The sequence below is a fragment of the Miniopterus schreibersii genome, assembly GCF_964146895.1.
Source record: "Miniopterus schreibersii genome assembly, chromosome: 8".
Classification (NCBI taxonomy): Eukaryota; Metazoa; Chordata; class Mammalia; order Chiroptera; family Miniopteridae; genus Miniopterus; species Miniopterus schreibersii.
This window is the reverse complement of record NC_138109.1, coordinates 75,704,114-75,731,435: the sequence shown is the minus strand read 5'-3', so window position 1 is coordinate 75,731,435 and position 27,322 is coordinate 75,704,114. Positions and strand designations below refer to the sequence as shown.

Genomic DNA, 27,322 nt, shown 5'->3' with positions numbered 1-27,322 from the left:
GAACCGAGGTCTCCTCTTCTTGCCAATAACACCCTCTTCCCATTGTTTGGGTCCTAGCTCAACTGTCACCTTCTCAGAGTACCCTCCCTCCCTTTGTCCTGGGCAATGTGTCCCTAACCCCAGTCCTCTCATCTCTCACTAACATATTACCTGGTTTTACTTTCTGTTGCCTGAACCTGTCACTGTGTGATATTATTTCCCCTGTTACAATGCAAGCTCCATGTCCTCCAGACCTAGAACCCAGCCTGGCCCAGAGGCTCTGAGGACTGAGGTTTGGAGAAATCCTCTACTTTCATCCAGACACAAAACTTTCTTCTTTATTTATTTTATTATTATTTTAAATATACCTTTATTGATTTCAGAGAGAAGAAGGGAGAGGGAGAGAGAGAGATAGAAACATCAATGATGAGAGAGTCATTGATCGGCTGCCTCCTGCACATCCCCTATTGGGGATCGAGCCCACAACCTGAGCATGTGCCCTGACCGGGAATTAAACTTCGATCTCCTGGATCATAGGTCCACGCTCAACCACTGAGCCACACCCAGCTGGGCAAAACTTTCCTCTTTATAATGGATGCTAAATAGTCCAGTATAGGACACTTGATGTTCAATTAAGCTCACCTGTGAAAGTGCCGCCTGCGTTACCACTCATTTGATCATTTCATGCTATAGCGTCCAGGCACTGTGTTCAGATGAGATGCACAGCCCTTCCCTTAAGAGTGTGGTAGTGAAGAGGGCTCACCATACACACGTCTATCACAGGCACTGGGGCAGATGTTTCTGTGTGATGCAGGAAACGTGGGGGAGACTCAACACCAGCTGGGGGCAGAGAAGGCTTCTCAGAGGGGTTTTTCCTCCACAGTGAGAACAAGGGCCTGGAGGGAAGTGGGAGCCTGGCTTGTTGGAGCAACTGTCCGCAGCTCACCTGGCTGCTACTTATAATACCTGTGGGTGTGGTTAGCTGGGAGGTGAGGGGCCAAAAGGGCAAATGGCAGAGGAGTGGCCAAGCTCTGACTGAAATGCCCTGGAGATGACTAAAGAGAGCTAGGGCTTTTAAATAATGAGGCAGCAGCTCAGATTTACATTTTAAATATGTCACTTAGGCAGCAATGCAGGGTTTAGGATGAGGGAAAGAGGGTAAGGAGGAAAAGTGAAACAGGGAAGCTATAGCAGATATCCAGGAGGAAAATCATCATAGCCCAAGCTAACAGTGGTAGTATGGTAGGAATAAGAAAATTACAGCAGTAGCAGAAACTTACTTTTATTGGATACCTTCTAGGTATCAGGCACTATGCTGAGGTCTTTCCATATATGATACCATCTAATTCTCAGTGAGTGGCCATGGAGATCAAGAGGGGCGGAGGAGCCTGGCCAGCGTGGCTCAGCGGTTGAGCATTGACCTGTGAACCAGGAGGTTGAGGTTCGATTCCCGGTCAGGGCACATGCCCGGGTTGCAGGCCCAGTTCCCAGCAGGGGGCGTGCAGGAGGCAGCTGATCGATGATTCTCACTCATCACTGATGTTTCTCTCTCTCCCTCTCTCTGAAATCAATAATAAAAAAAGAGGGGCGGAGGAAGTTGAGCTATTTTGGAGGAGACATTTAGATTTTCTGCTTGACTGATTCTCAAGCTGCTACATCTGGTGGATGGTGGTTCTCTTCACTGGGGTAGAGAGTGGAGGAGAAATAGATCTGGGGTGGGGGAGGGAGTGGGAGAGGTGACATTTGGGAAGGTTCAGTTTCAAGTTTCTGTGGGACATTTGGGTAAATGTGGAGCTGGAAATTGAAGTCTAAACTGGAGTCAGCGACTTGAGATGTGCATCTCAGTAGGTATGTGGATGTAACACCAGCTGCGGAGAAAGAGCATGAAGGCGGTGGGCATGACACCCAAGGGTGGAAGCCTAGAATGAAGTAACATTCGAGGGAGTAAGGCAAGGGGAGCTCAGAGTGGGGAAAGAGACAGAAAAGGAACCAAGCAGGTTGGGATGGAACCAGGAGACGTTTGCATCATAGAAACAAAGAAAACAGAGCATTTCAGGCTTGGGAGTGAGTAATTGCATCAAAAGGTGTAGGAGGGTCAGGCAAGCTGAGGCCCGCACAACGTTCATGCCACATGGCAATCAGGTAATCTCGGCAACCTTGAGAAGATCCTCAAGGATGTGCTGGTGGCAGAACTCTGGTGTGACAGGTGAGGAATAAAGGGAAAGGAACAGGCCGGGCTGCCAGGCGCAGGCAGCTCGCCCCAGGCACCCGCCGTGCGGCGAGGAGGGAGGAAGTGCGGGCACCTTTGCTGGGGGATATATTGTTGGAAAAGAAGTTCTAATGGGAAGGAGCTAACAGAGATGAAGAGGGAAAAGCACAAGTGACAGAGGCATCGCTGACGGAGCAGCGGGGAAATGGGGTCCCGGCACCATCATAAAGAAGACATGTTGCCACAGAAGAAGTTGTAAGGATTCCGGGTTTTCTAAGTTTTATAGCATAAAAGGTATAAAGTTAATGTTAAGCTTTAGTTTGTCGAAGTGAAAAATGATCTATCCACTATCTAGTTAATTAAAATAGTAAATTCCTAAATCTGGTAATAATTCCTTTTTTATGCTTTTACTCATCTCCAAATTTTAGTGTAGAGAAATTTGCAGGTAGAGAAATGATATGAGAGGCTCAGCAATGAGAATCAGCGTGGCAAATACGTGACCGCGGATACTGGCAGCCCCTTCCTAGACGCCCGTGGCAGACATCAGTGATCACTCACTCTTTCCCACTCTATTTGAGAGCAGTCTCAGCACCCTTCTCTAAATAGTACTCAACTAGGTCATTCCCGAAGCTACAATTTGAAATGTTTATGCCATTTTTTATTAAGAGGTTAATTATCCACCCACCTGGTGTCAAACTCTAGCCCAGAAGCAGGGTGGGTTTCTTAAACTATCTATGGAAATTTAGGACCTCCTCTCTTTAGACCGACCCCCACACGGTCCACCTATCTGAGCCTTGCCTGCTTGCCAAACTCTGCAGGCCTGGACCACAAATGCCTTCTTCATTTAGAGTTTGCTCACTTTTTGTTTTAATCTGGTGTCCACCCTTGGCCAAACCCTTGACTCCTTTTTTGTAGACTGCCTTTGGGTCCCTCTTTCCTTGACATCTGACCCTGATTTGGACTCCACTTCACCTCGCCGGCTGACAGCTAATGGCATTCTGCTGTGTGGTTTAGACAAGACAGATGATGTCTTGGACAGCTTCCTGAAGGCTTCCCTCTTGTTCTCTTGTCTGAGCAGGACTTCGTCCACACTAGAGAGAGTTTATCCACAATCCTTGTCCTGCTGCCTCTCTCTGGAGAACTCCTTCCCTACGCTTCACCTAGCCAGTTTTCGTTTGCCTTTCCATCTCAGTGAGCCCATCACTAAAGTCCTCCAGGATCCCTGAGTCTGGCTTGGGACTCTCCTTGCTGTGCCCTGTAATACCTGGCCACCCATCCCACAACTTGGTGAGGGTTTGCATCCTGCCGATCTCTCCAGCTAGATGGGAAGGCAGGGCTATGCACGTCTCCAATTGTATCCAGTGTTGAAAATATGGGGGTGGTTAATAGCAAGTTGTTGAATGAATGAGTGAATGAATGAGTGTTATAGCTAGTTCCTTTTAGCTTTTTTATGGACTTTTATTTTTCCTTTCCAAACCTTTTTGCCTATAACTCCATAACAAGAGACCATTGTTTGTTGGTTTTATTATACTTTTTTTAAGCACAAAAACATTTTTTTAGATGATTTCTATTGCTCTGTCTTCAAATTTATTATTCCCTAGCTGCCTTTTAAGGAAAAAGAACAAAAGAAAAAATCTTTTGTATCTATGTTGTGCAATGGATGATATACAACAGAAAAAAAGAATGAGCCACTTTAGAAATACGACAAAAATTCACTATTTCAGATGACAGAAATTTTGACTTTCTAATACTATGCACAAAAATTCTCACTTCAGAAAACTTCCTCTTTATAGTGCAAATTGCTTTTGTAAGTAACAGCACAGAGACTGTCTAAACTATTTAAAACAAATTCTGCATTCCTTAACACTTCAGGAATATTGGTGGGTATTAAGCACATGCTAACTATTCATCATTTTTATCCATTCACTAAAATAATTGCCACTCCTGAGAACTCTGGCAGTGAATCATCTATAAAATATACTCTGCATCCCCATCAAGACACCTGAGGCCTTTCACTTCCTGTCCGCTGCTGACCCGGGGCAGCATTGTCTTCAGCCACTGGGCAGTCTGAGCTTAATGCCTAGTAAAGCCTGAAGGACCCTAAGCACACCACGTGTTTCAAACCTCCATGCTGTGGTTGTGTTCCCACGCCTGGAAACCCTGGCCAGCTTTCCTTAGCCATGGTCTGTAATTTCTCCCACCCCGCTTGGCCTTTTCTGAATCTCCTAGAGGACGGAGTGTCCCTCTTCTTTGTTATCAAAGACCTCTCTGCATAATGATCCTATCACTTGGCCAGTAACAGAAATTGGGCTGTGCTCACGAAAATGATCCCCAGCACCAAGCACAATTCCAGGCACAGAGTAGGCAACCGGTACCGCCTGAGAGGGAACTGAACTCAACAGCTCCATTCGAAACACCCTACGCAATGAAAGTTAACAAAACCACCCGGTCATTATTTTATAATTGAAACAGACCTTCAATTTAATTGGCCTGAATAGTAAGAGGGCACTGTCCTCTAGATATTGTTTTATCTACCATAAGGGATTTCCATAATAATTCAGTAGAACAATGTATGTAAGAATAGTGTATAAAGTACTAAATAGATGTGAATAGCTATTTAAATTTCTGTTATTGAACTGAAATTACATTAGTTAAACAATGTTTTATAATAGGGTCATTTAAAATATTTTTTTGTTCTTTCATATATTCTATATGCTGTTAAAGTAGATACGACTTAAATCATTTTCATAAGCCACGTGGAGGGGAATTCTGCTCAAAGCAAACATACTAATGAACTACAATGAAAAATCGTGGGTGTGATGTGTCTTTCACTTGTGAGAGTTCGTACTTCCTCTCTAACTACCATATGCTGTGAATACCTGTGCATTCTCTAGGACACATCTCATAGTGACCGTGGCAAGTACAAAACGGACTTGGGCAGAGAAAGTATCATTCAATTACAGTAAATTACCTTCTTGGAATTTGTAGGTGTCAGTAATATCCCTCATGCCATCTCCTCCAACTTCTTTGGTCACAATTAATTTCCCAATATGGGTGGTATCAACAGCTTCCACCACTTGAGTGCCATCTTTCTTAGCTGTGATGTAAACAAGATCACTGTTGACCTAGAAACAGGAAAAGAGAACATTAGCAATTATCAAATGTCTTTGTTACCAAAAGATCTAATTCTCAACGGTGTAGTCATCTAAAATCCCTAGAGCTGACATGTTTCCTCAGCAACATTGGATTCATAGGGCTAAACTCATTTTCAAACTATTCTGAAGGGGAATCGAATCTAGGTTAATTATCAGGTATTTTAAATTAAGAATATTTAGGGTTGGGACTATCAGTTGTCTAAACATTAATCACTTCTTTATTTTTTTTTATTCTCACCCGAAGATATGTTTATCGATTGTAGAGAGAGAGGAAAGAAGAGAGAAAGAGACAGAGAGAAACATCTATTGGTTGCCTCCCATACTCGCCCTTGCTGGGGATGGAACCCACACCTAGGCATGTGCCCTGACTGACAATCAAACCCCCAAAATTTTGGTGTACAGAACAGTGCTCCAGCCAGCTGAGCCACCCAGCCAGGGTTCTCCTCTTTTTTCTTGCTGGTAAATTCCACCTCTCAAAAGAGGGCTGAGAGCACCATGTCTGTTACTTGCTTTCCCAGACTTCTAAGGTAGCAGTAGCTGTGTGACCTACTTCCAGGAAAAAAAGCATGTCAGTTGGGTGGCTTCTGGGAAAGACTTCTTATAAAAGGAGAGAAGTACTTGGGAGAGTTTGCCCTTCTCTTGCCTTTGAATGTTTTCATGTGAAGTGAAGTGATGCTTGGAGCTGCTTTAGTCATCCTAAGATAGTGCAAAGCCACATTGCCAACAATACAAAGGTGGTAGAGTGGAAAGCTAAGGAGCATTTGAGAGCTTCGCAGGGCTGTTAAAAGGCTAAGCCAACCTGGGGACTACCTACTTCAGGACCTCTAGTGTGTGTTACATGCCATCCAGTCACTTCCGACTCCTGGAGATTCTACGAATATGTGATGTGCACGATGTCCTGTCCTCAGCAGCCCTGCTCAGCTCCCCTAGACTCATGCCTGTGTCCTCTCTATGGAGCCAGCCCATCTCTTATTTGGTCTCCCTCTTTTCCTGCTGCCTTTTATTGTTCCCAGTGTTACTGTCTTTTTAAAAGAGCCTGCCTTCTCATGATGTGCCTGAAGTAGGATAGCTTTGGTTTTCTCATTTTTGCTTCCAGCGATGTTCCAGGCTTAATTTGCTCTAGAACCTACTTGTTCATTTTTTTGGTGGTCCAGGGTATCCACAGAGCTCTCCTCCAACACCATATTTTAAATAAATATATATTTTTTCCTATCAGCCTTCTTTGCTGTCAAACTTTCACATCCAGGCATAGTAATTAGGAATGTGAGGATGTGGCCGGTCTTAGCCTTGGTCTCTAATGATACATCTTTGCTCTTGGTGATCTTTCCTAATTCTTCTATTGCTGTCTTTTGAGTCTTAGCCTTCTCTTGATTTCTTGGCCTCAGTCTCCATTTGAATGGATGACAGAGCCAAAATAAGCAAAATCTTTAACAATTTCACTGTCTTCATTGTCTATATTAAAATGGTGTATTTCTTCTGTAGGCATGGTTTTGTCTTCTCAATGTTCAAATGCAGTCTTGCTTTGGCACTTCTTCTTTCACTTTCATCAGAAATCATTTCAAATCATTGCTACTTTCTGCCAGCAACATAGTGCCATCTGCATATCTTAAGTTATTATTGATATTTCTTCTACCAATTTTCACTTCTCCTCCCTCTGAGTCTATCCCATTTTTTCATATGATATGCTCTGTGTACAGATTAAACAATGGGAAGATAAACTTCACCCCACCTGGCACCTTTGACTATAGGAAAGCATGTCTCCATATCCTATCCTTACAGTGACTTCCTGTTCACGACACGGGCTAGACATCAGCGGGATCAGGTGCTGAGGCCCTCCCATTCCTTTCAGGGCAACCATAGCTTTTCATGATCCCCACAGTCCAGGCTTTCCTGCAGTTTATAAAACACAGACTAGCCTTCTAACCTTCAGGATTACTTATATGAGAAAAATTAAACTTAAACTCCTACTGTTTAAGTGATTTTAATTGTTACTTGCAGCCAAAGGCATTTTAATTGAAAAATAATATTAGACTGTACAGGTGGAATTCGGAGAATTTTCTGGTGATTCAGCAACTGAACCTTGTTATTTATGGGACTTGGAAATAGTGTCTTGGGGCCATGCTGGCTGACCCCCAAGCTCGTTCAAGGTTCTCTCTACTTTTGTGAGACAATGTCTAAATCTATGCCCGGAGGCTGATTCCCTTAGAGTCCCTTCTTATATTCTTTAAAATCACTTTCTTGTGGTTCTGTTCATTGGCATGGAAGCAGGTAGGAAAAAAAGGAATTGCACTGCTACATCAGGTGTTTCAGCTGAATATAATTACTGATGTATTTACTGTTTTCTAAGATCCCCTCCAACCTTCAGTTCTCCTCTATTAAATACAGTAATAAAAGCTCCTTCCTCAGGATACTTGGAATAATTAACTGAAATAAACTTATGTGAATTACTTATCATAGTGCCTGGCATAAAGGAAAAACTCATAAATATTATCAATAATAAGAATAATAAATTATTTATTAGTATTGCCAGATATTTTTTAAGGTGCTGAAGTCTTAATGATAAACACGGGCTTATACTGTAGTAAGGAATATTCTGTGTCAGAATCACCTGGGGGAACTTAAAAAATAGACGTCTCGTCAAGGATGTCTTGGATGGGACCATAAATCTGCCATCTTTTTAAAAAAGGCCCCAGATAATTCTATGGGACAGCCAAGCCTGAGAACTCCTGCAATACAGTAGTGCAATAAGTAGCTTTCAAGGGAACGTCTGAAACACCAGGGGGGCACCTGGGGCGGAGCGGGGCAGGTTGGGGGGCTAGGAAGCAATAGCCAAGTTGAAATAAGACCACATGTTAAGTGTTCATACCAAAAACCAGACAAACACAAAATTCTCAAAAGAACATAGGATATTTTTGGAGATGACGGATGTGTGAAGTACCTTGGTTGTGGTGATGGTATCACAGACACATACATCAAACATGTGCAATTTAAATGATCAACTATACCCCCCCACTAAGGCTAAAAATAATTAAAGCCAAACAATGGCGAGAAGGGTGGCTGTTACAGGCTGAGGGCCCAGTCTCTCAACGTCCTGAAGACATTTAGCTGTAGGACACTTGGCTTCTGATCTTGCATATAAACTTTTAACAAGTTACCTTATCCTCTGTGACCAATTTTGCAGAACAATTTTTGGGACTGAGTGAGACAGCATCTAGGTGAGCGTGGCTTGTACATTTCAAAACGGAGAAAAATCTAATGGGGAAAACTGATGATCTGTCACTTTTAAAGCTGAGGCCTTTAAAGTCTATTTTCTCACAAAATGTTTTGAATTTACATAAAATCTGATTCTACTACAGAGAAAGTAAGTAGCCAGCATTTAGTAAATACCCACAATGTTTCAGGGACATTTAAAAATTGTTTCATTTAAACCTCACAACAACCCTGTGAGGTATGTGTTCTTATTTCCATTTTACAGATGAGGCCCCAAGTCTCCGAAGGTCAGCAGGGTGTTTGTGGACACCTGGCTGAGAGCTGGTAGAGAGAAGGGCAGGCCCTGGGCTGCTCATGTCTACTCCCTGCCTCTCACCCAGAACCGGCCACAGCACGTTCCCTGACCTTCATAGCACGGGCCTCGCCCACAGCACCCCTGGGCCCAGGACACCACCATGCCCGGGGACATGTGCCATGCCTGGGACTCAGATTTCTGAGGGGACACAGATAATGACCCTGAAATGTGAAATCAGGCATCAGGACAAGAGATAGAGCAGACACCTAAGGGATATTTGCCATTTCGAAAAAAAAAGCAAGTTAAGTAACCTTTAAAGGAGCTTCCTGAGAATGTCACCTTCTCCTCTGGAGGCCAAGCCAGCACAAAAAGCTCCCTCCTCCACTCGCAAGTTCCAGCAACAATAGTGATAAATATCCTCTCAATTAACAGCTCACAGTTACCAGGTAGAAGGGGCGAAATATGAAAGGGGCTAAATCCCTGTCTCCCCTTGAGCACAGCTAGGGAATTTATGTAGCGGAGACTGAAAACTGCAGGCGGCCCAACAGCACCGTCCCTTGTGGCGACCGCAGAGGGGAAACACAGGAAATGGTTTTTGCATCTGTATGTTGGGGTTGGGGTGAAGGGGACATATTCCATCTAATCAGCATGACACCAGCAACCTTCCCTTCCAGTTTTAGCCTCTAGGGTAGTGGTTCTCCACCTTGCAAGGGAGGGTCACCAAGGGGCTTAAAAAAGCAGCAGTGATAGGGCCCCACCCAAGACCAATTGCATGTCTGCGGTAGAATAGTACACGCAGGGGACGCTGGAACAAATATCGAACCCAGGCTGTGTAACTTTGAGCAAGTTGCTGAATGCCTCTGGATTAAGTAATTCTATCCTTGCAAGGCTGGTAGGTAGATCTGTACTACTTGTGAAAACTCCACATTTAAGGCCAATTTCTTTGGAATGGAAGGGCGCCCTAGTGATCAGCTAGTCCTTCCTCCGCATTTGAAGGGACCATGGTCATTGGGAGCCTGGCCTCCCAACCTGAAATCTGGTGCTGTTTCTAGCACACCACAGCTTGCCTCTGGGTCAGGCACAGGCACTCCCTCCCCAGCCTCGGCCCCCGGGGCTCAGCAAAGGGGGGCTGGGGTAGAAGGCTACAGGGGCCTCTCTGCAAACCTCTAACCATGCCCATGGAGTGGAAACCTATGTCCATTGCTGCCAGAAGCTACACGAAGGATGGACCCTTTCTTCAGAACCCAGGACAGTTGACTTTGTTCATTTGTTCCCAAATGGAGATAACTGCCTGAGACGTAGCTGTGCCCGGAAAGCAGTGGTCCTTGGGGGACATCCTGAGGCAGTGGGTACCTGCCTGTCCACCAGCCTCCCCGGCCCAGCTGCCGTCAATGCACCTGCGCTCACCCTTCCCGCCACCTGCCGCTGGCCACGCGCCAGGCCCGGGTGCCACCTGGCCCCATCTCTCTGAGGTACCGCGCTTACAGTGTACTCGGCGCCAGCCCTTGTTTGCGCGCTTGCTCGGCCCATTCATTCATTCATTCATTCATTCATTCATTCATTCAGCAAGTATTTGTTCATGACTACCACGTGCCAGAGCCTGCTTCCAGCAGTGAGAATCCCGGGAGGGGAGTCATCAACGAAGGCAGGACAGAGGGATAGAGACAACAGGGCCCAGAGCGGACTATGATGTTTTAGGCCGGGGTGGGCTGAGTGAAGGCCACTCCGAGGAGGGGACCTGGACAGAGACCAGGACGCAGTGAGGGAACAGAACATACAGCGAGGGAACAGAACATGCCCGTAACATACAGTAGGGGAAGAGCTTGCGAGCAAAAGGATCAGCATGTGTGAAGACTGAAATGAGAGCCTGTTTGGATGTTTCTAGAAGAGTAAGGAGGTCAGTGTGGCTGGAGAGAAATGAGCAAGGGATGGGGGTGAGGGGGAAGCCAAGGGCCAGGTCACATCAAATCTTGTAAAGATTTATGTTCAATTTTATTTTAAGGATGAGGGGAATCTATTAGATGGTTGGAGGCAGGGTAGTGACACGTTTTAATTAACATTTTAAAAGATAATTCTGGCTGATTTGTGGAGAATGGATAAGAAAGAGGGTAAGAGAGGAGGAGGGAGATGAATTAGCAGGCAGGCAACTTCACAGGACTCAGAGCTGTCCAGATCTCAGAGGGTAATGATGAAGATCACAGGCAGGGTTGATGACTGACAGTTTTTAAAGGTATTTCTGGCAAAATGCCTGGGGAAGCTTAGAAAGAGCGAAGCCAAGATGATCTCCAAGGTTTATGTTATTCGAATGAATGGAAGAATTACTTTAGATCAGAATAGAAGATGCCAAAAAGTGGGCTGCATCTAACAAGTCTTGGCAAAATAAACAACTTTGGATTAAGAATAAAGAATCTGCAGAGAAGCAGCCTCACAGCCTGTACACAGAACGGACAGCCCAGAGCTAGGGAAGGAGCCGCTCTGGGGCAGTGGGTTGGCTACTGTGGCCCTGAGGAGTCAGTCAGTAAATTACTGCTGCAAAGGCCAGCTCAGTGCCAGGGAGGGAAGGCAAGAGTGTGGGCGTGCATGTGTGTGCATGTGTGTGCTTGCATGCATGTGTGTGCTTGCATGCATGTGTGTGTGTGTGTGTTTGTGTGTGTGTGTGTGTGTGTGAGAGAGAGAGAGTTTGGAGTGGGATCGTGTGAAGGAGACAACAGATCCAATGAGAAGAAGCTTTGCTAGAAGAGAAGCAGCTACTCCCTCGAGCCTCATGAACATGGGAATTCGGAAGACGACTCCAGGCTCTTAGGACTGTTCTGCTCCCTTCTCCCCTCTCTGGACGCCGAGGGCACCACTAGTTGGGGAGAGAAAAGGCAGATGTCCCATCAGAACTGAGGAACTCACCCCAGCACTGAGGGCACCAGAGGGGGGCAGGGGAGGGAAGTAAGTTTTAAGCCCCGAAAGGAATCTGTAAATGCTAAGGATAAATTTCCAAAACGGAGGGGAACGGGAAAAGAACAGAGGTAAGGTGCCTTCCATGCGTGCCCCCTCATATTTGGGGTTCTGCTTTCCCTAAAGAAGATCAAGGTCCAGAGAAGAGCAAAAACAGTCAGCAAACATGACGCTGGCTCTGGCCCGGAAATGAGTAAGGCATGACCAAGCCAGTGACAAGCTGGGTGACAGGCAGAGGCAGGCCCCAGCTGACGGGCCTGGCGGGGGGGAGGCGAGCTTGCTCAGCCATCAGGGGACCGCGAGGGGGGCATGCGGCCCAAAGCCTGAGTCATGGAGCACTCCCCTCGGGCTCCTGACTTAGGTACCCCTGAGAAAAGATTCCTCAGCCCTTTCCAACACCTCCAACACCTCTTAGAAATGACTCAGCCCTGGACCAGAGCAGCAAACCGTTACACTGTCAGGCGCGTCCGCAGCGGTGCGAGGCGTAATTATAACCTGCAACCCCGATGACATTCATGACACCCGCTCTAGATTTAGTAACAGCGAAAGCATTTGCGCTAGCAGCTATCAGGCAATTAGCTCTTGGAGGGAGGTTCCTTCCCCTCCCCGTCTTTGCCACAGTAAAGCATGATAAAAATATAAAAACAAGGCTTGTGAATTTCAGAGTGATTTCCTACTGAGAGCTTCTCGTGGTGTCAGAAACTATCAGATAGATGGCAGCTGGGAGGTTTGGATAAATCTTCAAATCCCAAAGGGAAATGGAGGGAGTAAAATACCAAACACGGTACGCCTGTTCTCCCAGGGCTCTAGAAACTGCAATGGGAGGTGCGGTGGAAGAAATGCTGCTCGTTTGGTGCGTTTCACATTTCTGATTTTGCTGTCTAAATATTTATGCTTCCTGTACTTCCTAGACGGTTTCCAATCCCGCCGCCTCCTTCGCCCCAGCTGCGGTTTGTCCAGTCCTCCCCGGGGTGCAGTGATGTCACAGCCTCCCAGCTGGTCCCCCACCCCAGCGGCATTCCCATCAAGTCCGTGCTCCACAAATCTCATGTCTGTCCCCGTGGAGGCTCTGTGACAAGATGAAGCGCCCGCTTCTCGGGACCTAAGTTCCTTACGTTTAGTTCCTTCAGCTGTCACCTCTGACACCTGCTGGTGCAGCAGTTTCTGTGAGCGTGCAGAGATGGGTTTTAATGTTCCCCATGCACCGTTTGGATTCTCAAGTCGTCCTCTCTGCCTGAAATTCTTTTCTCCCTCTGGCTTTCTTCTTAGCCCCTTGGCCTGAGTAACTGCTGATCACCTCTCAAGACTCAGCTAGAGCACTAACCCCTGCAGGGAGCACCGGACGCTCCTTCCAGATGCTCCAGCAACAGTCTGCTAGTCTCCCTGTGGCTATCACGGAGGTGACCTTCCTGTCTGTCCCTGTGTCACCCTCCCACCCTAGACGTGGTCTTACCGCCTTTGCTGTCCTACTTCAGTTCCCGGCCCATATTTCTCAGGGAATGAATCTATTTGTATAAATGCAGATCATTTATCACCTACGTAGCTCACTTGACAGTCCCATAGCATCTCTTGTGTGATTGTTATTTAACTTTCGATGTGTTTGTGTCTCCCGCCTCCAACAAGAATCAAGCTGCTTAAGGACACAGGCCTCGCATATCAATAATAGTTATTCATTCTAGTTGGAGAGTGTGGTGGTTAGTAAAGCAATTTCTTTTGAGGGGAAAAAAAAATCTCAAAACATCTAGGAAAGAAAAATGTTGGTTAAGAACTGCATTTAGAATTGAGGGCCTGGAGGTTAACTGTGATCACAAAGCACAGGGCCACGTCCCAGGGAAGTTCAGGAGTAACAGCTCGGGACCCTACTCTTTGAGGTGTAAGAGGCGGGGGAGGAGAGCAGCGCTTTCGCCAGCTTTCCACTCACCTCTGCAAAGACGAAGGGCGCATCAAACTGGAAGCAAACGTGGCCGTGCTTGATGGCCTGGACAGAGGCCGGGCCGCACCGGTACATCCCTGCGTCACACAGAGGAGAAGCGTGTGAGTTTGTGTCTTCACGTCTGTCCAGACACAGACACAGGACAGGCCGTAGCATTGAGGTGGCTCTGCAGAGGCAAGTGTCCCTCAAGTTGGTCATTGATTTAGCCCAAAGGCTGTCCATGCCAGAGGGGGCAGGTGGGCAAGGTGTGCAATCAGGACGGAGGCCATGAAAGCAATGCCGGCCTCACTATTCCCGTCTATCCTCCTACCTACAGACATGCGCTCGAGTGTGGGTGCCGGACTGTTGGCCAACGGAGCGTCTATGCTCTTACGGCTGGTGTCTGGCATGTTGGAATGGTGATGTGTCCTTGGCGGCTGCGGTGTTTTTTGTTTTGTGTTTTGGACATTTGAGCCCCTGAAACCTGTATAATTTTGTTAACCACTGTCACCCCAATAAATTCAATAAAAAAGAAAAGAAAGGAAAAAGAACACGTCAAGTTTAACTGGATAACTTGGACACTAGCCACACTGAGCAGTGCCCAGTGTGCACTGAGGAAGTCAATAGGCCCACATTTACTTTTCCAAAATTTTTACATTTTAACCAGCTACCTCCAGTTAATAAGAGACTCACCACCATTAGTCACCTCTGAAGTCTCCTCAAGACATAGGGTGGGCAAAAGCAGGTCCACAGTTGTGAGTACGTGAAACACGGGGTTTGTTTTGGTATTATTATTATTAATTATTGTAGTCTCCATGCGAACAGCTGTACACCTACTTTTGCCCACCCTGTATAATCCGAAACACCAGAAAGTGTTGAACTTTCTTCTTTAGATTCCACTAAGATTCTCTTTGTAAATGCTCAATGAGTGTGTGTCTATGTGCATAGACACACACAACGATATCTTCTATCAGCACCCGAGGAAATAAGCCTAACGTCCCCAGGCCACTGCCTTTATCATCATTTAAAGATTATTGGAGGCTTATGATGGGATTTTATAAAAATCCCGATGAGGTCATAGCTGCCGGTCATTGCTTAGCAGACTTTGTAAGTCAGACAACAAATACCCACATACCCAAGTTCTGGAAGAAATCTCACAATATCAAAAGAGGTTAGCTCTGGGGAAACACCAGTGTTCTGAGCCCTTCACTTCCCCTGCTGCCTTATTTCTCACCACCCTGTGCCGTGGCGGGTGGAGCATGGTTTACAGCCTATTGAAATGTGCACACAGGCACTTTTATCTTGTCTTCAAAACTGCTTATCAAAGCAGGAGTAGGTGAATGATATATGTTAAGCTTCATGCTGTTTCTCTAAAAGTTATAAAACAATCAAGGTAAAACCAACCATTGAACTGAAGTTCAGCCTGATTGGCAGGTGGTTAATACTGGGCTTGAGCCCAGGGAGCACGCTCCTGCTGTGGGTTCCCACCGGGAGCGTTTCCCACGCAAGTGCCATCACAAAGGCAGAGTGAAGGTGGGCAGTTCAACAGTTCCCTGGAGGGGGATGCAGGTTACCGTCACTGTTTTCCTGGGGGGTGCTGTCCACGGCTTGCCAGCCTCCAAATCCAACAGGAAGATCGGGCCTCGTCATCCAGGCTTCATTCCAGCAGTGGTAGTTCCTTGGAAAACACCACTCAGTGAGACTAAACATCCCATAACATCCAATGCTCCAAAACATAAGAAAGTGACCCCAAATCCTGAGGATATGCCATCTACTTATTGTGGGAATGGATTAAAGTAAATTGATGACCCCCAGAGATATCCTGGGGCTCTAGGCTTGAGTTTGTGGGGCAGATTCATTCCCATTGGTCCCCCTAGGGACATTCACATGGCTGGCCATTGCTCTTCTGCTAACATCAGCTTCAAGGCCCTCCAGAGATATTCTAATCAGCACATTAAACAGTTCTGATCTTAACCATTCTCTGCTGCCTAATGAAACAGAACTTACTACATGCTAAGTGGATAGGAAAGAAAAGTTAATTAAAAGCAAAATACGAACTTCTTTGAATTTCTTTTATATTTATATGTATTAGATTTATAAAAAGCATATCCCTTGTAACAATTAAGCAATGAAATGCCTGTGTTTATGGGTTTAGATCATTGCCATGGAGACTATAACATTAACTCCTGATTATAATTGTCTATAATTTGTGGAAAATTTCCATTTTTTGTTCAACAAGAAGGAAAAGTTCTCAGGGCAAATGTCTCTTTACTCTATCAAAGGTGGGCAACCCATGAGCTGAGGGTCATGCAAAACTTTTCACAACTTTCCATATGACCCTGGAGGCAAGAGCATGGAATAAATGTCATCACAAATTGTATTATGTCCTTGGAAAGACCTGAAGTTATATAACAGCCCAGAAACAAATGAGCACATGAACCCATCCGCACTGCAGAAAATATTCCTATAGTGATAACAGTTTAATGGTGGGTGAGGTCATCGCCGCAGTCTATTTATAGCACTGATGCATTTGAGATCCAACTACCACCCATCCTTTCCCTAAATGTCCTGCAACGTTAGTAATTCATGCATGTACTCTCTGAGTACAGCTCAACTTTGATTAGCTCAATTTAGACGTATTATTTAACTATGTACCCATTACATGTCAGGCACCATGCTAGGTACTGGAGATTCAACAAAGATGAAGACATGGGTTTTGCTCATAAACAGCCTCGCAATCTAGAAGAAACGACAGGCATGTAAGCCATTTGTTCAAACATGTCATAAGTTTGCTGTGAGGCTTAGACAAGATACTACACGTAAAGCACTCTATGCCTGACATGTGATAAGTGCTCAAAAATGGTAACTTTCAGGCTTTCAAAAATAACTGACATGCTGCATGTTACAATGGAGATTCATCTGGGGCGCAATAAGCCTCAGTGAGAAGCTCTCAGGGAATAAGTGAAGGTGTCACAGCAGAAGTGGTATTTGATCTGAGTCCTGAAGTTTAGCAGATCAACAGAAAGAGCAGGAACAAAGTTGTGGGGGCATGAAACAGCCAACATGGTGTATTGGGGGGCTGTTATTTATCATCCCCGGTTTACAAAGGAGGAAATTGAAGCACAGAGGGGTTAAGACCCTTGCCTGAGGTCACACAGCTAGTTGGTAATAGAACTTCAGGGTCCCTGCTCTTAAACACTGAGTTATGATGTAGGTAAGGATGAGTTTGCGAGATCCTTTTATCCCAAATTCAATATTTGGGCTTTATTCTTGGGAAAGTTAACTTTGTAATTCTGTATTTATGAAAGGTGTGTGAAGAGGCAATATGGGAGACTGAGCCAAGTTACCCACCTCCCCCAACCAAAATACTGCAATAGTTGCAATGGATCAAAAATCTGTTCCCTAAAGAGGTGGTCATCTTGGTGGAGAGGGAGAGGAGCCATTGGGGGGTTCAGCTGAGGGCTGATGGAGATGTGAGGGATCGGGTGAGTTGAGGAAGACTTTCAGGTTGCGGGGAGTAGGAGGGTTTGTTTACCAAGACTGAGTGGGGGAGGAAAGTTTGTGTTGAAGGGGGTGGTGCTGGGTGGGTGAGTGCCCGAGGCCAACCCAGGAGGTGCAACCCGAGAGGCATTTTACAGACACTTGGGACACTCAGGCTTTGATGAGGAGGAGGTCCCTGGCGTCTTTCCTGACCAGCAGGAGAGTAGGGGGAGGCAGATGGGGAGCGAGCGGAAGGGGAGAGGCGCCGTGTAGGTTCCTCTACCCAAAGCGACCTAGACTGTGAGGGGCAGGACAGGAGAGAGGGCAACGGCGAGAAATAGAGCATCTCAGGGAAGGCTACTGTGATTATTTTTACATTAGGAGAGACTGTCATGCCTGTCAAGAAGGAGTGGGAGTTAAAAAAGAATAAAGAGCATTGTCCCTTAACCAAAAGTTTTTGGGTTCGATTCCTGGGCAGGGCGCATACCCAGGTTGTAGGTTCGATCCCTGGTTGGGGCGCATAGGGAAGGCAGCCGATCGAAGTTTCTCTCTCACATCGATGCTTCTCTTTTTCTCTCTCTCCCTTCCTCTCTCTCTCAAATCAATAAAAGAATATCCTTGGGAGAGGAGAAAGAAAGGAAGGAAGAAAGGAAGGAAGGAAGGAAGGAGGGAGGGAGGGAGGGAGGGAGGGAGGGAGGGAGGGAGGGAGGGAGGGAGGGAGGGAGGGAGGGAGGGAGGGAGAAGGAAGGAGGGAGGGAGGGAGGGAGGGAGGGAGGGAGGGAGGGAGGGAGGGAGGGAGGGAGGGAGGGAGAAGGAAGGAAGGAAGGAAGGAAGGAAGGAAGGAAGGAAGGAAGGAAGGAAGGAAGGAAGGAAGGAAGGAAGGAAGAAGAGAGATGGGAAAAAAGGAGGCTCTAATACCAAGAATGCAAGTGGTCAAGAGCAGCACCGTGGGCAGGTGTGGGGAGCGAGGCATTGCCTGCGGGGGAGGGAGGTGCAGATGTAGGTCAGGGTCAGGGTATGGAGGCGCTGGGGCAGGAACATGAGGTTGGTTCCACTTGAGAACCCCAAGAAAAGTCACAGTAATAAACAATGGCTGCTAGCCTCTCTTTAGAACAGTGAAGGCTGCACCATCGGGCAGAGAGATCCAGAGAACACAGCAATGAAGCCTTTGAAATCCCACATGGACACAGTCTTGCTTCCTACACAACGTGTGATGTTCACCAACCTGGCTTTCACCAATACAACACCATCTAGATGAATGGGCTCCAGAATCTCCTCATTGAAATTTAAGTAGCTCGGGCAAGGTTAAGCCTTGAACAAGATAAACAAACTTTGCATTGAAGATTTCAGATAAAAACTTTGACTTGAGGATAATATTTTTTTCCAAATGACAAGGAGATGGGGAAAACTATCCTCTCATTATGATATATAACTAGCTATTTGTGATTTCTTCCACTTAAACCTATGATAGGGGCCTTATTTGTATATTTAGGGTAGAAGAGTTTGATAAGAGGGTCAGGAACTTGTGGCAGAGGTGGACAGAACTAACTCTGAGCTGTCCACCTCGCCCACTGCCTACTGGTTCCAGTGGGGCTGGGTCTTAGTCGAAGCCAATGGTTGGGCCCCCAGAATGGCCATGAGCAGAGGGAGAGGATGCTACCTCCGAAGCCATGGGGCTATTTTTTGCCAGCATGCTATTCTCTGCTCAGCAATGGCCAGGGAAAGTGTATTCTGGGCCACTCATGCCATGGGGGTTCTCTTTTGGCTGGGTGTTAGTATTTCTGGGTATACGTACTTGTCTTTTATATTTCAAGTTCCCCTATGAAAGAGGCTAATAATTACAGACATTTCTGAATTCCATTTCCCTGCTCTCCGGGGTGGGAAATCTACATGCTTCCTGAAAGGTCATTTCTTATTTTACAGCTACTTTGTCTAGATCCTTAGTAGCCATTCTGCACTCATCCGGGGCTTCATCGCGCATGTGTGGAGTGCAGGGGCTCACTCTGGGCTCTGCCTTGTCCACCAGCACATTCCCAGGCCCGGAGCTGGGACTCGGGAGGCGCTCACAAAGTAATGGTCGATTAAAAGGTGAGGGCATCGCCTAGCAAGGCAGGTGTAATTAAACCTTTGTTTATTTTTAAGAGTCAAAGTTTTATATTTTCTCAGAGCCTTCATTTGAAGCTTGACTTCCCATTGTATCATCGAAATATGCAGTGTCTCTTTAAAGTTAAAAAAAAAAGTATAGACTTTATAAACCTTCAAAGTGATCTACTTTTCTTGTTGCCTTGTAGCAGTGTCGAAATGCAAACAAAGCCCCCATTTCACTGAGAGCTATTTAACCAAGTCGAAGATAACTTTGGGGTGCGTAATGATGGAGATGACATGTGAAGAACACATTTTTGCTTTAGGTTATTTTCTGACGCTTCCTGCAGCGACAGTCAGTGATTTCCCGAGCACCTTTCAAGGGATGGTAATTATTCAGCAGTTTCAGTACAAAGAACCCAGAAAGTCTTCACCAAAGGCAGAGCCTCACTAGAAAAACAGCACCATGCACTGCTTGGGGGCCCTTGGAGGTATGTCACAGAAGTGAACCCAAGTTTATCCTTTGATTCAGTAAACCTTTTTCCTTGGAATTTGCACACAGGAAATAATCACGCGATGCAATGGCAAGTATATAAGAATGCTCATCCTTGCATTATTTGTAAGAAGGAAAAATCGGAAACAGCCCAAGTGCCCAATATGTGATTAATGATCTGAAACACAAAATAGAATGCTATTCAGCAGTCAAAAATGCAGATCTGTATTTATTAGACAGAAAAGATGTCTATGGCATATTAATGTTTTCAAAGCACGTTAGATACCATATGCAATGTATATTATACATTCATTGTGCATGTAAATAAGTGTGAAAGGCAGGATTTTAAATGATCCCCACTCTTATATAACTTTCTCCCCTTGGAATCTACGGATAAGATGGGATATCACTCCTGAAATTATGTTACTTTACGTGGCAAAGAGGGTTTTGCAGATGCCATTCAGGTAATTAATCTACTGACTTTGAGTTAATTAAATGTGAGATTACCAAGGTGGGCCTGACTTAATCAGGTGAGTCCTTTCAATGTGAGTCTAGAGGTCAGAGACAGAACGAGCCAGAGACTCAAAGCAGCAGAGACCTTATGCTGTGGCCTTGAAGAGGATGGCCGCTTACATGAATTTTAAAGCTGCAAGGAACTGAGACTTTCCAAGGACCTGAATGAGTCCCGAACACCAGATGGACAACAGTCCCGTCTGAGACCCTGAGCGAAGGACCCAGTTAACCTGTGACCAAACTCCTGACTCACAGAAACTGTTTGATAGTAAATTTGCGTTGTTTTAAGTTGCTAAGCTTTTGGTAATTTGTCATGCAGCAGTAAAAGATGAACACAATATTCAGAGAAACATTAAAGAATGCTTAATAAAATGTTGATAATGTTGAGTAGTTAGAAAATACATGACTCTTACTTTTGTGCTTTTTTTCTGTAATGTTTGAAATTTTTATAATAAACATGTACTAGTTAACCCCCTTAAAAAAGCATTAAGAGGACTAATTTCTTTTTTATTTAAAGAAGGTAGAGCACAGCTCAGAATCTGCCCTGGTTCTAACAGCTGGCTAAGGTCACGTCCAGATTGCAGAGCCCATGGGAGGGTGACGTGATGGAGAACATGGCTGAAGGCACAGGGCTTCAGAGCTCCATGTGCCGTATATTCAAAGAAAACAGAGTGGCCGATTGCAGCAAAGGGCCCTTTACTGCCTTTAACTTAGCTCACCGCTCAAATACTCCACAAAGTCATCCCACAATCTGTCCAGGAAGGCTGCTGGGAAAAGGGGTCTCCAAAAGGGAAGAAAGGGATCTGAGCTTGTAACTTTGCTTCTGCAGCTTTGCTAGGGCTCAAGGGAGAGCACAAACAAGATCCAGAGAAGACCCTGAGGAATGCCTCGAACCCACTTCAAGGGTAACCAAGTGTTTGAATTCTGTTATTCAAACAATGGCAAGGGGTGGAAGAGAGGCACTCATCTAACTTGCAAATTGTTCGTGTATCCATAGAAAAGGAGCACAGCCCACCTCCCGGGACCTGCCGATCCACTTCTAATACAGACAATGCTACTGGTGACAGAAATGGTAGCACATCCCGCAACTGTGACGCTCTGGCCATTCCAGTGGCAGCAGGCTTGGGGCGGGGTTGGAGTTGCTGGAAAGAAGTGGGGACAAGCTGGTGGATTCTGAGGCTTGTCTAATAAGACATTCTAAAGTGGAAGTGAAAGCTTTGACCAAGAGAAATCTCTTAAGTTAGGAAAGGTAATGACGTGAGACAACAGAAAGGAATTATTCAGAGGAAGGGAGGCATGCTGGAGGAATCCTGGATGGAGCTGCGAGCCGGGAGCACCACTCATGGTCAGTGAGCTGTTCAAGGTGCCGCTGCTCACAGTCAGGGCTCTCGGAGGGCTGGAACCAGGCAGGGCATTTAGAGTCCCTTGGGGTCATGCCAGTCAAAGGCCAGAGGCCCAGTCAGGTGGAGACCAGGCCAATCCCCCTTGCAGGAACCATCTGACTATCAAGAAAAAAGAGAAGATAAGGTGTTTGCTTTGCTTGTCCCATGCAGGAAAGGGGACCTACAATGCTCATTGGGAAGTCAAAGTTTAAGCACAGTCTGATGTAGCAGGAGAGACCCCATTCGCGGGATTAAAGATGGGTGGGGGGGAGGTGGGCTTGAATATGTGCTGTAACTTCCAAAATGAAACTGTGAGGTGCACTTATAGTAGGCGTGATAACCAAAATAATTAATGATTTCCCAGACACAGACATGAACCAAATGGAAGCTGCAACCAGTCAGAAAGGACTCTTACTCTTAGCCAGTGAAGTCCTACCACAGCATACAGGATAAATGCCAGTCCAGATATGTTGAATTACATGTACAGTCTGATAGTACTTATGTTTCTTTCCATTTTCTAAGTTAGCTGGGAGTGTGTCTTTCCTTAGCCTTGCATGTATAGCCTTTCCACTCTCTTCTTAAGTGTCCAGGATTTCTTGAATATTTATTAAGAGAATTATACAGCAGCTTTATTAGGGATTTTTAAAAAATTGAGGGATAATCATGTAGATTTATTTTTAACCCCCGCTTTAATAGCTCCCCTATTTTGATTATCTGTTTTATTTTTTCACTCTGGCACCAGAAAATGAAAGAGCCAGGATAAAACTAAGTAAGGCAAAAAAATAAAAAAATAACACCCCCCCCCCCCAAAATACTCAGGATGTAGGTGCCACTCATTCACATAAGTCTCATTTGCCATCACTACTTAGTAGAAACTCCTTTGTAACTCTGCTAGGTTCCTTCTGCTGAATTCATTTTGAAAATAAGACTCTGTCCTTCTTTACTACTCTCTCTGGCATAGAAATTAGGAATTGATAATCCACGTGAAAATGAAGAAAAGGTTGGATTTTGAGAGTGTTAGTTTGGATAACACTAATGTGTAAAACACTTTTGTAATAAATTTTGGCCAAGTTTATCTACAGTTAATGAAGAAAATATAATCAGTTTTGTAGCTACCAAAGCTACTGTTTTGCATTATAAAGCTGTCAATGAGTATAAAATTCAAGGTTGATAGCTCATATAAAGTTTTTCTAGACGTCTTGTACCAGAGGGTCTCAAACGCAGGTTTAGTAGGCAGAAAGAAGAAAAGAAATTAGTGAAGTTAAAGTCCATTAAAATGATCCAATCTGAATAACAGAAGAAAATATATGAAGAAATATGAACAGTCCAAGTCAGAAATGGGACACTATCAAGTGTACCAACATACTTAAAATGTGTCTCCCTGAAGGAAAGAAGAGAAAGGAGCAGAAAGAATAGCTGAAAACTTTCAAAATTTTATTACAGACATTAATACATACACCTGAGAAGTTAAAAACTCCAAACATGATAAACTCAAAAATATATACAACTAAACATTTCATAGCCAAACTGCCAAAAACTGAAGACAAAAAGAAAATCTTGAAGACAGCATGAGGAAAGTGATATATTATGTACAAGGGAGCAACAATAAGTTTAAAACTAAGTTCTCGTCAGAAACCATAAAACCTAGAAACCAGTGGTAAGATGTATTCAAACTGCTGAAAGAGAAATTGTTAACCAATAATTGTATATCTTGAAATACTGTCCTTCAAGAGAAAAGGTAAAGATAACTACACAGAGAAATAGAAAACACAGTATAAATGTATATTTGTTTGTAATTTTTCTTCTCTCTAATTTTTAACATAACTTCATAAAGCAATAATTAGCCTGACTGGGATGGCTTAGTGGTTGAGCATTGACCTAGGATCCAGGAGATTGCGGTTTGATTCCTGGTCAGGGCCCCTTCCCCGGGTTGTGGGCTTGATCCCCAGCAGGGGGCGTGCAGGAGGCAGCCGATCAATGACTCTCTCTCGTCACTGATGTTTCTCTCTCTCTCTCTCTCCCTCCCTTTCTCTGAAATCAATAAAGACATATATATATATAGTTTTTTTTTTAAAGCAATAATTATAAAATTGTACTGATGGGGTTATAATGTAGAAAGATGTCATCTGTATTACAACAGCACAAAGGGCAGGGGGAATGGAACAAAGTTATGGTATGCTATTGAAATTAAGTTGGTATTAATCTGAACTTGATTGTTTTAAGTTTCTATGTTAATTGTAATCCCCAGGGAAACCCCTAAGATAAAACCTGAAAAATATACAGTAAAAAGAAACAGAAAAAATAATTAAAATGATATATTAAAAATATATATTTTACACAAAATAAGAAAATAATGGAGAATTGGAGGAAGAAAAAAGGGCATAGTACATATAAAAAGCAAATAGCAAAATGGCAGACATAAATCCTATTTATTAGTAATTACATGAATGTTAATAGACTAAACACTTCAATCAAAAGGCAGAGACTGGCAAGATAGATAACAAAACATGATTTAACTATATATACTGTGTACAAGAGATACACTTTACATTCAAAGATACAAGTAGGTTGAAAGTAAAAAAGATGAAAAATATATAGCATGTAAATACATCCAGAAGATAGCTGGAGTGGCTATATTTATATCAGAAAAAACAGACTTTATGACAAATATTGTTAGTAGAAACAAAGAAGGACATTTTATACTGATAAAAGAATAATGCTATCAGGAAGACATAACAATAGTCAACACATGTGCATCTAATAACAGAGTCCCAACATACATGAAGGTAAAACTGACAGAATTAAAGAGTGAAAGAGACAATTCAACAATTCAACCAGAGGCAGTATATGTGGGTTGGATGAAATGGGTGAAGGGAGTCAAAAGGTACAGACTTCGAGTTATAAAACAAGTAAGTCATGGGTTGTAATGTATAGCGTGCTGACTATGGTTAGTAATACGCTATTGATATTTAAAACTTGCTGAGAGAGTAGATCTTAAATGTCCTCATTACCCACAAAATATTTTATAACTCTGTATGGTGATGGATGTTCTAAATTTAGTGTGGCAATCATTTTGTAATATATACAAATATTGAATCATTATGTTATACACCTGAAACTAATACAATGATATACGCCAATTTTACTTCAATAAAAACAAACAACAAAAACAATTCAACAAATATAAGTTTGAGACTTTAATGCTGCACTTTCAATAGTGGATAGAACGAACAGGTAGAAAATTAGCAAGGAAATAGGAAACTATAACAATATAATAAATCAACTAAACATAATGGTTATCGATAGAACACACTACCTCCAAATAGCAAAATACACACTATTCTCAAGTGCAAATGGGTAAGTTTGGCCATAAAACAAATCTTAAATTTTGATCCATTAACATTTAACGTAATTACTGATATTACTGATAAATAGGATTTACATCTGCAATTCTGTTATCACTGGTCTTTTTTCTTTCTCTGTTCCTTATTTTGTGTAAACAGGTATTTTCTAGTACAACATTTTAATTTTTTTCTGGTTCTTTTTACTACATGTTTTTCAGTTTTATTCTTAGTAGTTTCCCTGGGGATTACAATTAACATCGTAATTTAAAACAATATAGTTCAGATTAATAGCAACTTAATAACATACAAAAACTTTGTTCCTCTCCCTCAGCCTTTTTTACTGGTTATTGTAATACAGATTACATCTTTCTATATTATAAAAACATCAACACTATTTTATAATTACTAATATGTGAATTATATTTCAATAAAGGTTTTTTGTTTTTTTTAAGTGAGCTCTACGGTGAGCTGTCTTAGGTTTGTAACTTAGGTTCTGTCACTTTCTTCCTGGGGACCAGGGTTAAGTTACTGTGCCTCAGTTTCTTCATCTATGATGGAGACAATAACAGTAACTACCTTAATAGTCTGTTAAAAGGACTAGATGAGTTAGTACATGTCACCCACTAAGATCAGGATCTGGTACCAAAAAAAAGTATTTCATAGGCATGAGCTGTTTTGATTCTTTGAGGGTGATAAAGCCTTTTCAATCTTTTCTTAAAGACTCTGGTGTGGGTTCACAGTGCGCATTCTCAGTTCTCTAATGACAGCTCTTGTGATCGAGCTCTAGGTGATTTTCTCAAAAACAATTTGGCTGACAGTAATGTGGTTAACAAGATGGTCTATTTGAAAATAATATTCTCTCTCTCTCATCCCCTTCCTCTTTCTCTCTAAAATCAATACAACAGATTTAAAAGAAAGAAATTAGATATCTTTGGTAGCTGTTCAGAATTGGTAACTTGGATGCATCGTAAGATAATTTTACAAACCCTTAAGGATCTTGAAGTAGTTTGGTCTATGTTTAGAATTTTTTTCCTACTTTTTAAAAATTTGGGATTCATTTTTAAATAATTATTTCACATACAGTGATTAAAACTTAGGATAATAGAACAATATAAAAGTTCAACTAATTGGAGCACTCTGAACATCTCAAACAATGCACAAGGTAGATTAGTCTAAATTTCAAAAACACGCCCACAACGTGCAAACCACCATGCCAAGTGCAGAGACTGCAATGAGAATTGGAATTGGTGGCTGTATTAAACCCAGGGCTGCCACCCAGGTATGAAAGCTGCTTAAATTCTGTTCTAGAACTTGCTTTGAAAGAACTTTGTTTACAGATTCAGTACTACCCATAGCAGCACAGAAACTTGTGTATTTGGACTGAAAAAACAAAACAATAGCAGTTATACTTTTTGTAAAAGGTAGTAAAGGAAGTTGGAACTTTTTCTTTAAAGAACCAGGCCTGTTGAGGCCAGCCAACAATTATAGAAATTTTCTGTGGTATGTTTCATTTCTGTTTGTTTTGTTTTGTTTTCTCCCTTTCTGGGACTGATGCGAAGCCAATTTGCAATGCAGCAGCTAACCCTGAGTAAGCCGGTCACAGCCAGGCCCTGTGCAGCTGAGCAGGTTCTCGAACAAAGCAAGTGGCAGAACCTGCTGACTACTGGCTGGAAGAACAGGGAAAATTACTTAAAAAATAAATAATAAGGTCACTGAGAGCTGGAAGTGACACTATAGCTCATTAAAACCGAACTCATACATTTATACATTTACATCTGAGAGAATTAAGGCCCAGAGAAATCAAGTAACTTGCCCCAAATGACGCAGCTAATCTGTGGCAGAGTCAATCCCATGGCTTTTCACCGCTGAGAGAGGAAGGGAGGGGAAAAATTAGGTTTGACTTGATTTGGTGTTTCCCATGATACCCCGAGGAAAATCAAAACAAAACTGTGATTCCTTTCCACTTGGATCACTGACTAGTTCTCAGATTGTTGAAACTGAGCGGAAACTGATGAATACAAATTCGCTAGTCCCCAATTATTTTAAAAGATTAAATTGAAAAAGCCAGTTTAATGAAACCTAATTTCAAATGAAGAGGCAATAAAGGACATAAAGACCCTTGCTAATTGCTTCAGCACTGACCATTTTTATAATGCTCATTTATTAATACAAGGTGTTTAAAGCTCTGAGTTAGGCTGGTTTCTACATCTGCCAGTTGGCCAATCAGCTGAACTCTGACGGGGAGACGGGGCAGCTTAGGGGCCTTGGGGGACACACGCTGCTCAGCCCCCTGTGATCACGTCCTGAGGACATAACCAGCAC

At 43.7% G+C, this 27,322-nt stretch overlaps 1 protein-coding gene across 5 annotated transcripts in view; it reads right to left on the bottom strand.

The window, feature by feature from the left end:
• The window catches only part of F13A1 (coagulation factor XIII A chain), a 159,154-nt gene that overhangs the window by 30,803 nt on the left and 101,029 nt on the right, over positions 1 to 27,322 (bottom strand). For all 5 annotated transcript variants that reach the window (XM_081143694.1, XM_081143696.1, XM_081143695.1 and 2 more), the window contains 3 exons: positions 15,281 to 15,384; positions 13,716 to 13,804; positions 5,160 to 5,313 (listed from right to left, as the gene is read on the bottom strand). In XM_081143694.1, the coding sequence (XP_080999820.1) occupies positions 5,160 to 5,313; positions 13,716 to 13,804; positions 15,281 to 15,384 (347 nt within the window). The remainder of the gene's footprint in view (positions 1 to 5,159; positions 5,314 to 13,715; positions 13,805 to 15,280; positions 15,385 to 27,322) is intronic.